The sequence below is a fragment of the Miniopterus schreibersii genome (genome assembly GCF_964146895.1).
Source record: "Miniopterus schreibersii genome assembly, chromosome: 6".
In the NCBI taxonomy this organism is placed as follows: domain Eukaryota; kingdom Metazoa; phylum Chordata; class Mammalia; order Chiroptera; family Miniopteridae; genus Miniopterus; species Miniopterus schreibersii.
Window position 1 is genome coordinate 81482846 of NC_138107.1, and position 14807 is coordinate 81497652.

Genomic DNA, 14807 nt, shown 5'->3' on the forward strand with positions numbered 1-14807 from the left:
GGTCAAGTTGTGAGCAGGGTAGGGGCGTGTTTGCTGGTCGCCGGGGCTGGCGATCCCTGGAGAACACCCGGGTCCCGCCCACCGCCGGGACGCTGGGCCCTGGTTCCTGCAGCGCTACAAGGGAGCGTGTGGTCGCCGCTAGGTGGGGCTAAACTGGGCTTCCTAGGCCCCCCCGCGGGGATAGGAGGCGTGCCTATCCCCCACGCTGCCGGGAGCTGAGCCAATCGCGTCCTCGCTGCGCCCAGTGCGGAGCGTGGGTTTCCTCCGCGGGCCGGGCTGCCTACTGTTTTCTGCTGGTGGCGGTCCGGACTTGGAGACCGTGGGAGGGGTCGACTGGTTTTGGACGCCCGGCTTTCCCTCTTTCTGGCGACCGGCGCATCCTCTGCCAATACTTTCGTCCCGCCGCTATCTCTGCGGCTCGAAGGGCACATCCCGGCAGATCGCGCTGTGCGGAGGCTTGCGGGGCTTTCCCTACGCCGTCCGCGCGTCACCGCCCCCGCCGCGCGCCCACTGCCGCTCGCCATGCCCAGGACCCCCGGCTCCGAGTTCATTGTCGTCCTCGCGGCTCTGGCTGTGCTGCCCGACTGTCCGTGGGCAGCTGACTGTCTCTGGGCGCACGGAGGTGAGTTCAGGGTGCAGCCTTCAGTGGGCTGGGGGCGGGGAGGGGAGGAAGCGGAGGGGGACCGGCCTGGGCCCTTTAAGCTCCCGCTCGGGACGGAGCCCCCAAGGCGGTTCCAGCACTTTTCGCCGGTAGCACCGCGCCCCCCGCCGCCCCGCGCGCGCCGCCCCCTCCCCCACGGGCCATCCCCGCTGATCACCGCGCATCCCCGCCGCCGGCCCTTTTCCGTTTTGGCGTCCGGGGCAGGTTTCGGCGTCCAGGCAACAAGGACCACCAGAGGTGCTAGAAGTGACAGGGCCAGCTCGCCGGAGGGAAGCGAGCAGGGAGGGGGAGGGCGCGGCGAGAACCTGCTGCCACGGGCGCGTGACATCCCCAGGCCGCCCTCCTGCCCCGGGTGCAAGTCCTGCTTCTGGGGAACTGGGAGCCCCTGTCCCAGGGCCCGGGCGTCTCCTCAGGGTCGCCACCCACAGGCAGACACCCGTGCGCCCCTCCCCTTCTCACAGGACGTTCCCCAGCAAGCCCCCGTCTGCACCGCCCGCCCCCTTTCAACCCCGCGCTGCGGGCAGGTCGTGGCACCTGCGGCCGGCTGAGCTGACTGCACCGGCGCCTCCCCTAATGAGCCGCTGCTCTCCAGCCCTGACCTTCCCAGCCGCTCTGCCAGCAGCCAAGCCCAGTCCCATTCAGTACTACTCTTCCACCGCAGCCGCTGCTCCCCTCCCCGGCTCACCCCGTTTTGCTACCCAATTCTTTGGGGTCCCAGGACCACCAGTACCTCCAGTACCTTCTCATCTGTGAAGTGGCCCTAATCATTTCCTCTACCAGGTGGCATATCTGTGCCCTGGCCTGAGGGCACACCCTGCAAAAGCCTGTGCACCTGGCCCAGGGAACCTAGGGCAGGAGGGACAGGCATGACCTGGGAATGACGGTGAGGAAGGGCACCCTCTCTCACCCTTTCATCCCAAACCCACATTTTCCACCCACGGAGGAGGCAGCATCATATGAAGGCCGTAGATTAAGGCAGAAGTGCGCAGACTTTTTCTATAAAGGGCAAGTAGTAAATATTTTTATCTTTGCAGACCTCTTGGTATCTCTGTATGCACTAGGCACCTCCACGTTTGTGGTGCCAAAGCAGCCAAAGGCAAGATGCAAACAATTGGGGGGCCAGATGTGGCCACTCTGCTAGTTTCCTGACCCCAGATTTAGGGTATACAGGGAGTCCCCTATATGGGTGACCCCGCCCCTAGGGAATCATCTCCCAGGGTGCCTCTGCTGAGTGTTGAAGAACCTGTGGCTTCTGGGTGGAGTGAATGTGAGAGGATGTGGGTCCCACAGACAGGGGTCAGTGCTCCCCTCCTCTCTGTAGACTGGATTCATTGGTGGACGGGGGCCATTAGAGACACTCCATGAAGCCACAGGTGTGAGCATAGGGTGGTGCTGGTACATTTTGGTGTCAAGATTGGGGCCTCTGCTTCTGTATCTCATTTGTTGCCTGTGACCCTGCTCATTTCAGTGCCAGAAAAGTCACAGTGTCTCATGAGCACTCGGCCTGCCTTAGCTAATGACGCTCATGATGGGCGACTGTGATATCCCATAGCCAGGGGCCTCATCTCTACCAGACCTCTTTAAATGCTGTGGAATTCCCTGTTGCAAGGGGTATGGCCTTTCGTCAGCCCTATGGATCTGCAATATGATTCTCCCATTAGGATGCCTTCAAGTCCAGATAGCAACTTTCCCTCGCACTGATGCCTCCAGTATCCCAGATTCTGTGGATCTTAGGGCCCGAGGGGCAGGTCCAGCCACACTCAATGATTCATGTATTGTCTGTGGCTTCTTTCCTGCTACAACAGCAGAGGTGAGTAGTGGCAAAGAGACCTGTGGTCTGCACAGGCTAAACTCTTTGGCAGCTAGATAATTAGAGAAAGTCTCCAGACCAGATTGTTACTAAATGGCTGTAGGATAGGGATCATGTCCTGCATCCTTAAGGGTTTAAGGTTGGTCCTCCTCTCATTCATATTATCCAGGATAAAATACTGGTTTAGCATTCTATTCAGAGCAAAGGGAAGACAGTTTGCCAATATTGTACTTAAATTTCCCTGCTTGGCAGTAGCCCTGAGCCCACAAGTAATTCAATAACTACAAAGATTTTCTATTCCTATTACACATCTGGGAAATATGATAAGGACCACAGTGTGGATATGGACCAATAACACGCCTGGGAGCAGGACCTGGGACAGGTTTGTGTTCATTCCCTGGCCCCATGCATCACTTTAGATCCCTGTGGATGATGTCAACTCATACACGGGATCAAATATGAGAGCGTAAGTCGTTTCTGCTACCCAGTGCACACTAACCTGAGTCAATGGCCACATGGGTCTTTGGGGAAGGCCTGTGGGACTTCTGCGCTTGGTGCGGTGTTGAGAGGCCCCTCCTCATTGCAGCCTTGCCCCTCCTTCTGGTAGTGAGTTCTGAGCCTGAGAAGTGGCTCAGTTCTGGGAACTGGGCAAAGGATTCAGTCTTCTGCTGGGAGGCTGCTTTCAGCCTCCTGATCACCCATCCTTGTGTTTGTCTCTGTTTGTTTTAATTATTTAAATCCAGCAGTAAGTACCCAGGTTGAATGTCCATCCATTTTGCCTCTAGGATCCCCCTGTTCTGTGAGCCATAGTCATAGCTCTCTGTGGTTGAGGCCCTGGCTGCATTTGCCACCTTCCTAGTCATTGTGATGCTCATAACTCCTTTGCTCCTGACACAAGCACCTGTACCTGTGACTTATCATTTCAACGTGTTCCATCCCCATTACTACTGGCAGACTTTTTGGGGAACACCAACTCCCACCACCATTCCTGACCTTGAGCAAAGTCATCAGCGAGCTTTTGGAGAGTTCTGGTGCTCTTCTCCTCCATGCTTTCCCCATTGGCTTGATCAACCCGAGTCTAGCTTCAGGCTTCCCCATGGAGCATGGTTGACTGGACACTTTCTGCCTTTGCATGTTATGTCCCCCCTGGCATATCCACTTCTCTGAGCCCTCTGATCCCTTCCTCTTCCACCTGCCTCAGAAGTTCCGGCTTTTCTGTGCCATGCACTGTAGCCATGCCTTCCTCCAAGCTTGCAAGGTCCATCCTAGCAGCAGGTTAGCACCATCTCCCAGGGCTGTGCTACTTCATGACCCACAGTTGCAAACTGTTCCTTTAACCTGGAGATCTGTCTACATCCCCCACCCCACTGTCACGGCTTCCTCAGGAGCGGCCCCTACATGCTCTCCATGTTCTTGCAGGCACTGGTCTCGTTTCTGATAGTCCTTTGGCATCGAGACCTTTCCTCCATAGCCACTTGGCATGTCCCTGCATTGGTTATGGGCTGATGATGGGTATTGATTGTCCTAGTGAACAGAGGGGACATATCTGGAGATGTGTGGTTTCTTGCCAGGCAGAGGCTTGCTGGTCCTCCTCAAGCAATGGAGGGGCACTAGCCTTCACCTGGTGAAGGGAGAAGCCTGGCAGTGTCAGTCCTTGCTCTGCCAGCCCAGCCATCGGGGGCAGGGGCTGAGGTGTTGCTGTCACAGAGATGGGGGAGGTAGTGCCTTGGGTCCTCTTCTGCCAACCCCAGCTGTCACCTGCATTTTTTCTTTCCAGATGATCACCGTCTTCACTATGATTTCAGCATTGCTTTCAATACACAGCCACGGTGTATGGTTCACGGCCTGCTGGATGGAAAGAATTATCTCTTCTATGACTGTGAAAATGATAAGGTCATATCTATGGATTTCCTGAGGGAGGAGGTAATGGGCACACATGCCTGGAAAGATCAGACTAAGACGCTGAGGGACATGGGGGACTTGATCAGGCAGCACCTGTCTGACATAGAACCGGAGAAATATGCAGACGGAGGTAAGTTAGAAAATGCAGCTGCAGAAGTGAGTAGATTGTGGGGTTAGCTATATTGGTTGTAGTCACGTGAAAAATAAAATTGGATGTTGGGCCTTCTCGGGTGGCCCAGCAGAAAGGTCGGGGAGAACAGGGCAGGAGTGGAAGGGTTCAGGGGGGTGGACCCCAGGTGGGGACAAAGGACTTGTCAAGAGCAGAGGTTGACGTCTCTCTTGCGGGGCAGCTCCCTTCGCCCTGCAGGTCAGTCTGATTTGTCAGTGCACAGCCGGTGGACGCACCAGGGGGTCCTGGGAGTTTTTCTCGGACGGACAGAGGCTCCTTGTCTTTGACGCTGAGAGGGGAGAGTATAGAGCCAATAATTCCCGAGGTGAACAGATGAAAGACGAGTGGGAGAGGGATGATGATTTGACCAAGGCCTTCAATTTCTACTCAACGAGAGACTGCCAGGGCTGGCTGCAGTTCCTGGTGCCCCGGAAGAAAGAGCTGGAGACAACAGGTAAGGGGACACAGGGACGGAGGGGCCATTCTCTCGAGGACAGACTGAACTGCCGCAGTGGGTGTGTGCATGAGTGTATGAGTGTGTGTGTGTGTGCATGAGTGTATGAGTGTGTGTGATTGTGTGTGTGTGCATGAGTGTATGTGAGTTTGTGTCTGTGAGCATGTATGAGTGTGCGTGTGTCTGTGAGAGTGTCTGTGTGTGTGTGTGCATGAGTGTCTGAGTGTGAACATGTGTGTGTGTGAGCATGTCTGTGTGTTTCTGAGTGTGAGCATGTGTGTCAGTGTCTGTGTGAGAGTGTGTGTGTGTGAATGTGTGTGTGTTTGAAAGTGTGACTCGTCCGTGGTCAGTTCTTGGGGAATAACGGCCGTGGGTGTGTTCAACAAGCCCCCTTTCCCTCCTCACGTCTCTCCCTCACTGCAAATAACTTGGGCCACGCTCTGTGGATTTCCTCCTGCCCAAACATGAGGGCATCTCTCTGTTTTCAGACCTGTTCCTTGTGCTGTTCTGTCTTCTCAGCATCACTTTCCTTTGCGTCTCACCTGGTCTTTTTCTGGAAATGCTTCAAGTCCACCTCAAGCCAGCTCCTGAGAGGACTGCGCAGCCTCCTTACTCATGTCTCCTCTTCTGTCGCAGCAGGAGTGACTGGGTATATTGTAGCCCTTGCTTCCCCCATTAATGTATGAACCCCAAGGGGACAGGGCCCATCTCCTCTCTTTGTTCCGCCCCAGGGTCTGTCACAGTGCCTGCCACACTTAGAGGGGTAGGAACTGTGTGCATTGTGGGATTACCGGGGGCAGCAGGCGAGAGGAGGCATCTTCTGAGATTTGGGTTCTGCACAGAGTGTCATTCTTTTGTTTCCATTTCAGCTGCACCAACTACAGCCACCGCCACAGCCACAGCCCCGTCCAAAGCCACAACCAACACTCACATCACCTTGATTGTCTCTGTGATCCTCACCTGCTTGGTCATAGTTGGCTGGTAACAGGTACTAAGAGCAGAATGAAGTGGGAAGTGAGGGGCGGATGGCCTGAGTGAGGACAGGGAAAGGTGAATTCCCAGCCTGTCCCCTGCCCTCTCACTGAAATTTCTCCTCCTGGAAATGAGACCAGGAGAGTAACACATATTGCTTGGTAGCAATAACTTGGACAAGTTCAGCCCTGAGATCTGCTGTCTCCTTACTGTTAATGCCAGTGGGAAAAAGAGGGGCCCACGCCAAGGCTTAAGGCCTATTGATGCTAAAGGGGTTTAGTGATTGCAGTCCTGGCTCACGTTCTGTTTGGGAGAGTGTATTTGGGCCCAGTGTGGGTGGTGTGGGGACAGCAGGCACACAGGACGTGGGCAATACTCACATTCAGGTGAGAGCAGCATGGTGGCTCCATGTGATGTGTCCAGGGGAAGGGAGTGTCCAGGAAGCTAAGAGGAGAGGGGCCTGGGTGTAATCCCAGGAAGAGGGGTGGAAGGCCTTGCAGACCCAACTCGAAAGGCTGGAGCTCATGGCTGAGTTCCCAGAAAACGTTGCTTCAAGCACGTCAGGTAAGGCAGCAGGCTAACCTTAGGGACTGTGCAGGACAAGGTTAGAAGGAGGTGAGATCTCAGTGAACCCCTGGGATTCCTGGCTGAGCCCTGGTGCAGTCCCCTGGCAGCCAGCCTCCCCCACACTCCAGATTCTGAGGCAAAGAGGGGCCCCAGCCTTGAGCAGAGGTGACTCGGGAGCTAAGTGTGGCTGAGTTGTTAGTGGAGTTGCATGCTGACGCTGACAAGCAAGGATGGATGGGCAGGGCAGGGCCAGTCACTCCCAGAGTCCTGTGCTGGTACTAGGGCGAGGAGAGAGGAGGGGAATGACGGATGTTTGTCTGCAACCCTCCCCAGTGCTAGAGGAACCAGGATGCAGGCCCCTCTGTTTGGACAGGGCGCCCATGGGTGCTTTAGAATCAGGACTTTAGTAGAGGGAGCAGAGCAATTCATTTGCACCTTAAGTCCTGAGCCCCACCTGTCATTAACAGGACTTGGGTCTGACTGTCATGTGGTAAAGGAGGGCAGGACCCAGGCTGGTGGTGAGAATTGAGGGGAAATACATGCATCTCAGTGAGGGTGGGGCTGTGAGATGGAAGCGAATGGGGTCGGTAGCCCAGGGGAACTGACCCAGGATTTCCAGAGCTGGTGGGACAAACACGTGTTTCTTTTCTGATGACAGAAGATGCTGCTGCTCAGAAGCTCCTGAGGGTGTGATCTAGTTCAACATCTGTCCCTTCTGGTTGGCTGCCTTTCCAGCTCCAGCTGTTTACGTGTTGACCTCCAGGAGCTGCAGTCCTCGCAGCAAATGCAGAGACCTCCAGAGGATTGTGAGGATGCAGCAGATGCAATATCCCTGTCCTCTATTCAACGGGGGATATGTCAACTCTGCACTTTTTCCCACATTTGGTTCCATTTTTTCTTGGTGGAATTGTTGGGCTCTTGCACTTAGTCTTCTCACTGCTTGCACAAGAAGTCTCACCAAAGAGATGATTTTCCGTGTTCCCTTTGGTTGTGGAAAGTGGGTGGATCTGCATCGGGACCTTGTTCTTGCAAATGGTGCTGATAGTGAAACACCCGTGAAAACTCAGAACCTCAGGGATTCTTTGTATGTCCTGGTCGAACCTCACCAGGTTTTACAAGGAAAAATGATATTTATGATAGTTACTTTTAGGAACTTTCCCCTATGTAATGCTATTTAACTGTATATCTCTCTATAAAATATTACTATAAAATATACTTACTTAGGAATTGTGTTTGATACACACAGAATTTTAGGTGATTATTGTTTCTTTGTCTACGCCATAGAGTAAATAAAACCAGGGATTCTGCTAGATTGGTATGGAACCAGAATTTACCATCTGAGTCTCATCATGAGAAGTGGAATAAAATCCTCATATGGACCTTAAGAAATGAGGATTTTTCTGATTTATCCCAGCACACTCCACCCAGGCAGTGACTTCCCTGTGATCGCCATCCCTCCACTCCCCTCCTTCAGTGAGAAGTAAGTCCTTATGGCTGAAACATCTCTACTTCTCAAAGTTGTTTAATCCCCTTATGACAAAGGATCAGTGTCCAGGATATGTAAGGAGCTCCTAGAAGTAAATTGGATCCTGTAAATTCTCCAAAGATGTAGGAGCAAGGTTTGAGGAGTTCATGGATGGAAAATACACTTTGAAATGATTGAAAATCTCACAAAGAATCAAGGTAACACAAATGAAAAGTCCAATAGATACCCTTACACACCCACAAAATCGTCAAATAATTTCAAATTTGCCAACCCTAACCACTGGATGGGAAATAGAACAGCAGGAGTTACCTTGCATGGTCGTATGGGTATGGATGGGATGAATCAGCTCTGAAATACCATCTGACAGTGTCTAGGGCAGTGGACAGTATGCGCATCCCCCCTGGGACTCTGAGAGTCAGTTCCAGTCTTACAAACATGGGCCAAAATGTATGTAGATATTTGCTGCTGCTGTTGTTGTGGCAGCATTGTTTTGTCATAGCAAAAAATTAGCAACACATTAAATACCCAGCAAAAGGAAAATCTATGGAAAATGTTGGTAAAACATTTCTATTTCTTTCTACCTGGATGACTAAATAATCTAAACCACTGTCAAACAGGAAACAACCAAATTGCTGGATGAAAACTTTTAGATCTGGGAGATGTATTAATGTTGATTTCTCATTGTCCCGTAAGAACAGTGGCCATCTGAATACAAATCTCTCCAGATATTTTAAAAAGTATACAAAGCACAGAAGGGGCAAATAAAACACTCCTAAACCACAACTTTGGCATGAGAAGGAGATGGGAAATGTCTCAATCCATCAGAGCCTTTTGCTGGACGTCATGGCGAATAGAGGACACTCCTGGTGAACCTGGGTGGGACTAGGGATGTGATGGCCCCAGCGTACTGACGTGAAATCTATGTGATGATTGTATTGGGGGTGGTATAAGTGCCCAGGTTTCTAGGAAATGCGCTGTGTACAGTGTAGCAGTGATGGGATATTAGCAGCTCACTGCCCATAGCTGAGGAATAGACTTTCTCTAGCTGCACCTGTAATGTTTTTGTAAGATTTTTCTTGTTTGAAAAAATTTGGAAAAGTTTTTAAAAGTGAGAATTTAGGAAACACTCAATTTTCAGGATTTGAAGTATGAAGGGAAATACTTCAATAAATGCAATTCAGATGTGGAAAACTTGGGTCTCCCCTGTTTCCACCTCAGACCCTGCTCTTGCATAAAGACAGGCCTTGCCCCTTTGTTTCCTACTGACCCTTCTGTGCTCCAGAGGAACCGGCTTCTCCCTCCTGCACCTCAGCAGCATGGTCAGCCAGGCCTGCAATGGGAGGTGTGCAAATGCACTTTTACAGGCCTGACCCCTCGCTGTGATGCAGGGGCCTCCATGCAACCCGGTCAGAGAGAAGGGCTTTGCAGCTCTTCTGAGATGGATCAACCCTCTAAGCGGTGTGCGTGTGTGTGTATTACTGGTATATTTTGCTTCTGGAACTCATGATTTCTGTTGGGGTTTCCCACACCTCCACCCTGTCCCATGCCCCCACCTGTCATCTCCTGTTCTCCTCTGCCCTGTGGTATGGCCGCCTTGGCCTACCCGCTGGTCCCAGCATCATGCCTCCAAGCTTCTGTTCTGGCTCCTACCTCTGGCTGGCACGTCCTGTCCCATCACCAAGAGTTGGTTCTGCTTTAAAGCTGAAAGTCTTCCTGAACCTCCTCAGGCTAAATTATCTCCTCCTGTGCTTCCTAACACCCGAGTCCACAGTGAGACTGTTGCACTTGGTGAGGGTGTTTGTGTATTGTGTGCTCCACACTGCATGGGGTCACTGGGGGTACAAAGTGTCCCTTTATCACTTTTATCCTGCAGGATGTAATTCCTTCTGCTGCTCCATCCTCTGTGATCACTTGAATTCCCCTGGGGAGCAGGAGAATAGGGAGGGTTCTTCTGAAGTTTGGGGTTGGTTCCCCACAGATGGTCATATGCATAGTGAGACCCACACATGAGGAGAATCGCCCTCAGCTCCTGTTCCCCAAGGTAATTCAATTTAGCACAGAATGACTGAGCGTCAGCATGCATTGCCGTCTGTTTCACAAAAGGGACACATTGTGTTTCCAATGACCACGTGAAGTATGCAGCGCAAAATATAGATGCCCCTCCTGCAGCTGTGATGTTCTGCCTGTGGACTAGGGTGCTAGGACACAGGGAGGGGAGAGGAGATGCTAATTTAGCCTGCAGACGTGTAAGAAGTTGGTGGACTTTGAGTTCAGGGGTTGCCCTCCACATGTTGGTGGGCCTTGAGAAATCAGTTGAAGGCCTGAGCAGAGCAGTAAGCTGACCACCGCCCCCTCCCAGGAAGAGGGACTTCTCCAGGCGACTGACTTCAGTCTTCATGTGCCCCACGGGCTCACCCGGCTCCAGACTGCCGGCCTACCCTACATGTGTTGGACGTGGCAACCACCATAATCACATGACCTAATACTCTATTATTTATCTGTCTCTCCGTCTATCTTTCTGTCTGTTTGTCTATCTATCCACATCACTGTAGTCTGCTTCTCTGGAGAATCCAGACTGAAACAGGAGGGAAATGCAGAATTAACGGGGGGTGATATTTGTGCCCAGCTTTGAAGGTACAGCCCAGTGGGAAGCAGAATACCTCTGCTCCCGACTTATCCTCAGGTCCTGCTGTGTCCTCTGTGCCCTGTCCCCACTGCTGGTCTGCTCATTGGGACCAACTTCTGATATTTACATAAATGCAGAGCTTCCTAGGCCCACAAGGTCTGTTCCATTTTGGTCCTGGGCTTTGCAGTCATTCCTGTGGCTTGAAAGGCTGTGGTTTAATATCAAGAAATTTGTTTTTAAGCTTTTCCTTTAGGTCTTTCACAGTTTCCTTCTGCCTTTTCCAGGCCTTTCTGGCATGCACCTTCATTCCCAGAGGTCTGACGGATTTGACCTTCCCGCTACTACTGGTATAATTAAGAAATGTGTTTCCATGCCCTGGCCTTGAACCTCACACTATGGTTGTCCATTGGTAGGAATGTTGAAGTTTCAGCAACGAGAGGGATCATCAGTAAAGGAAAACTCCAAGTAACAGTTGGGGTTGAAGGAAAGGGAGCCATAGGTACCTTTGCTCCATCTCTGAGACAGCAAGAGAACCCCTCTGACGGCCAGGCTGGCAGAGGAAGAACTAACCCTTCTGTTGGGAGCCGATGACGGGTCTGGACATGGTCCATGTCACCTGAGGGTCTGGAGTCAAGGACTCGACCCTCCCCACAAGTTCCCATGAGGAGCCAAAATAAAGAAATGACCAAGGTCTGGGCCCACGTGTGCAGGAGGCAGGGTGTTTACTCTGAAGGTGGGTTCATGCGGCCTTGAGGGAACTACTTTGGATCACCCTCACCGCATTACCAGTTGTTTGTTACTCACTGTGTCATGAAGGCGTTGAAGCCATTTGGGGTGCTCATTGGAGGGCAGGCCTCCGGATCCCACAACTTTGTCTCTCTCATTCCCACCGCTCGAGCTCAGGTTTGTTCGTCTCTCAGGCTGGTTCCTGACAAGTGGCGCCCGAACAGGGACCCGAGTGCTCGAGATGCAGCTTAAGGGAGTGTGGGGCACTCCTCTCTCTGTGAGCTGTGAGCCAGAAAAGGAATTGGGGTAAGAGCAGCATTTGGATTTATAGTCAGGAGTAAAATAAGATGGGGCAGTCCAGTTCAACACAGAGGCCTTTTGCTCAAATGTTACCTTTATGTTAAGAACAAGAGGGGCGGTGTCCCTGACGCCAGCGATCACGCACTGCGCTCGGACTTTTGTCCAGCATGGACAAACACGACTAAACACGGAGAAAATAATTCGAGGGCAAGGTTACATGAGCCTCTTTCAGAAACTAGATTTAAGCAAATAGCTGCTGCAGGTGTATTTCTTAATAATGCCAAGTTTACTCATGTGTTCTCCAGTGATCTCATTCGGACAAAGCAGACCATGTGTGGGAATCTGGAGAAGAGAAATGTTGCCAAAACATGACAGTGAAGTAGGATTCAAGACTTCGAGAAAGAAAATACAGGGTTGCAGAAGGCAAGGGCCTGAGGGAGCTCAAGGCAACGGCCAAAGCAGCTGGGGAAGAATGCCCCGGGTGCACACCGCCCGGAGACCTTGGACCAGGTGAAGATGCGTGCAATAGACTTTTCTGAATTTCTTTGTCAACTCATCCTAAAGGAAGCAGGTCAAAACGAACCGTGTTCCTCAGGAGCTCCAAGCAGCTGTCTGGAAACTTCTTTGACAGAGAGATTCCCTTTGGAAAAAAACTGTGCCTCCAAATTTAATTCAGACAGCGGTGCTCCAGACTTAGCAGCCGGTGTCTTAGTTGTGAGTCATGGTGCTTACATGAAAGGGCTGTTCAATTATTTCCTGAGTGACCTCGAGGTTTTCTTACCAGCAACCCTGAGCAAATCCGAATTTGTATCAGTCAGTCCCAATACCGGGATTAGTCTCTTTATCATAAACTTTGAGAACGGAAGAGAAGTTAAACCAGCAGTTCAGTGTGTTTGTGGAACCTGCAGGATCATCTAAATGGAGTGACCGAAACTTGCGGAATTTAAATCTACATCAGAATCTAACAATTTTGAGCCTCTGAGGGAGGGAGTACCTTTGATTTTATTCCATCTTCTGCTATCACTGAATTGGAAACGGTTAAGAAGCTGTCTTTTACAGCAGATTTTAAAGCTCAAATGGAATCAAAGCCACATAAAACACTAATGGGAAACCATTTAGAATCGACTTTCGTCTGAGTACACTTAGCATTTTCCAGAGCATTTTACCACCCTGCTTAGTTATGTCTCTGGCTTGTAAATGGATGAAGGAACTCAGTATTGCAAATTGGGGGATTAATAACCTGGTTACTCTGTCCCCTCCCCCCTCTTTAATGTTAATATTTTTCTTTAATGTCTGAGAAATCTAGCTTGTTTTATTGACTCTTGGCAAGATACTGTATGTTTTGTACTGTCTCCATCCAGTACTTGGAAGAAGGAATTATTTATCATTCCCACTGCATATTTATAGTGCCAATGTTACATTTTAAAAGTCCTTTAAACAAAAAGGCTTACCATCGTAAGTTTGTATAAAGCAAAGGGACACTAATTTTTAACACAGAAATCAACAGTTGGACTCGTATCCTCTAGAAGCTTTGAAAAGTGGATGGATGCAGATTAGGATTGGTGAGGAGGCAGGTAAAGCATCCCTTGCTTTAAGAACATTAAGGTATCTGAGCAAGAGAAGATAAAGTTCTTCTCTCATCTGTAGGCTGAAGAGTTTGGTTTGAGGAAGGCTCTGCAGAGAGTAAATGGTTGCTAGCGTGCTGCACAGTAACCTCAGAGTAAAAGTGGGTGCTTTGTTGGAAAAAAAAAAAGGTACTGGGGTAACTGCAACTGTGCCGTTTTTGTGGATGGTACAGTGAGTTACATGTCCACCTCATTAGATGGCACTGCAGGACAGGGAGACTCTGTTGGTTCACTTAATTTTGTGTGTATGGATTGGACTCTCAAAAACCCTTCTCTGCCCCAGCCTTCAGATGTTGGGTGGAGCCGGACAAAATGGGGTTCCCCTGTATTACTATCAACAATAAAATTAAGTAAACAACAACAACAACAAAGAACAAGAGGAGCAAAGGTTTCTGAAGAACAGATTTTAAAGTTTTTAAAATTCATAGGGATAGCCTGTCCTTGGTTTCCTGAAGAAGGTACAGTTAATATAAAAATGTGGGGAAAGATAGGGGGAAAAGTAGGAGACTGGTATGATGCACATGGGCCAGAAGGGGTGCCCGTGGGTACATTCTCTCTCTGGGGTCTCGTCCGTGATTCCCTTGATCCTACTCATGAGTTTGAACATAAAACCGAGTATAGAACAAAAAGAGGAGGCTCCTATATTAGAGGAAAAATTAGCAGGAGGAGAGAATGTACGAAGGGAGGGGGTGAGGGTTCCGAATGGGATGCCCAGGAGCTCCGCCCTGGAGGAGCAGGCCGAACTAGACGATGCGGCTGCTCCTTCCAACCCTGATGATCGTCTCTAGCCAGCTATGACTAATACAGCTAAGAGACTGTCAGGCAGTTGGCTCGGTTGGTGCAATCTTTACAAACTTCTGAACAAAAACCAACTTTCCCTTCTGCTCCACCTGCCTCTCCATGGAAAAGAGATGATCAGGATAATTCTAAATTGAACAATTGTAACAGGGAAAGTAATCTAAATTATCCACGTGTAGAAAAAGAGATCAAGGATACCCTATCTCCACTGCAAAGAACGCTCTTGAAAGCGCACGAGAGTGGAGAGGAGGTGTGGAATTCTGGGCTTGCCGTCTTTCCAGTCTCTGAGCAGGCAAACCCTGATAATCGTAATCAGGTGCAAAGATGTTACACCCCTTTGTCATTCAAAATGTTAAAGGAGCTAAAACAGGCTACAGCTCAATATGGGCCCACTGCTCTGTATACTTTGACCATCCTAGAAAACATTGCTACTGACGCTTTAACTCCTAATGATTGGGGATCTATAGCTAAAGCATGTTTAACAGGAGGAGAATATTTATTATGGAAATGCTTGCAAGATGTAAAATTTAATTTGTACACAGGTTCTAAATACATTGTATCTGCCATTCAAGGTTTGGAGACGGCTACCCTGACTGGCAGTGATCCCGCTTCAGTAATAACCACTCTCTTGTTTGTACAGCAACTGATTCAGCAACGAACCTCACCCTGTTTTGTGGGACATAGCAGAGCTCACTCAATTCCCCCTGGACC

General features: G+C 50.4%; 1 protein-coding gene and 1 pseudogene across 2 annotated transcripts; both read left to right on the forward strand.

Annotated features, from left to right (window-relative positions):
- Positions 1-141: 141 nt before the first annotated feature.
- LOC308559010 (UL16-binding protein 3-like) lies at positions 142-9208 on the forward strand. The gene is made up of 6 exons (XM_081141149.1): positions 142-622; positions 4249-4503; positions 4724-4996; positions 5516-5645; positions 5866-5984; positions 7194-9208. The coding sequence occupies exons 1-6, from the start codon at positions 523-525 to the stop codon at positions 7226-7228; spliced, it is 912 nt and encodes a 303-aa protein (XP_080997275.1). The 5' UTR covers positions 142-522; the 3' UTR covers positions 7229-9208.
- Positions 9209-11770: 2562 nt separating this feature from the next.
- Positions 11771-12620, forward strand: LOC308559149 (fructose-2,6-bisphosphatase TIGAR pseudogene; annotated as a pseudogene). Its single transcript has one exon. The product of its transcript is annotated as a fructose-2,6-bisphosphatase TIGAR pseudogene (transcript).
- The last annotated feature ends 2187 nt before the right edge of the window (positions 12621-14807 follow it).

Coding starts and splice junctions, on each gene's coding strand:
- LOC308559010 (XM_081141149.1), top strand. CDS start 523: ATGCCCAGGACCCCCGGCTCCGAGTTCATTGTCGTCCTCGCGGCTCTG. Junction 4,504..4,723: donor GGAGAAATATGCAGACGGAG/GTAAGTTAGAAA, acceptor CTTGCGGGGCAG/CTCCCTTCGCCCTGCAGGTC. Junction 4,997..5,515: donor GAAAGAGCTGGAGACAACAG/GTAAGGGGACAC, acceptor CTGTCTTCTCAG/CATCACTTTCCTTTGCGTCT.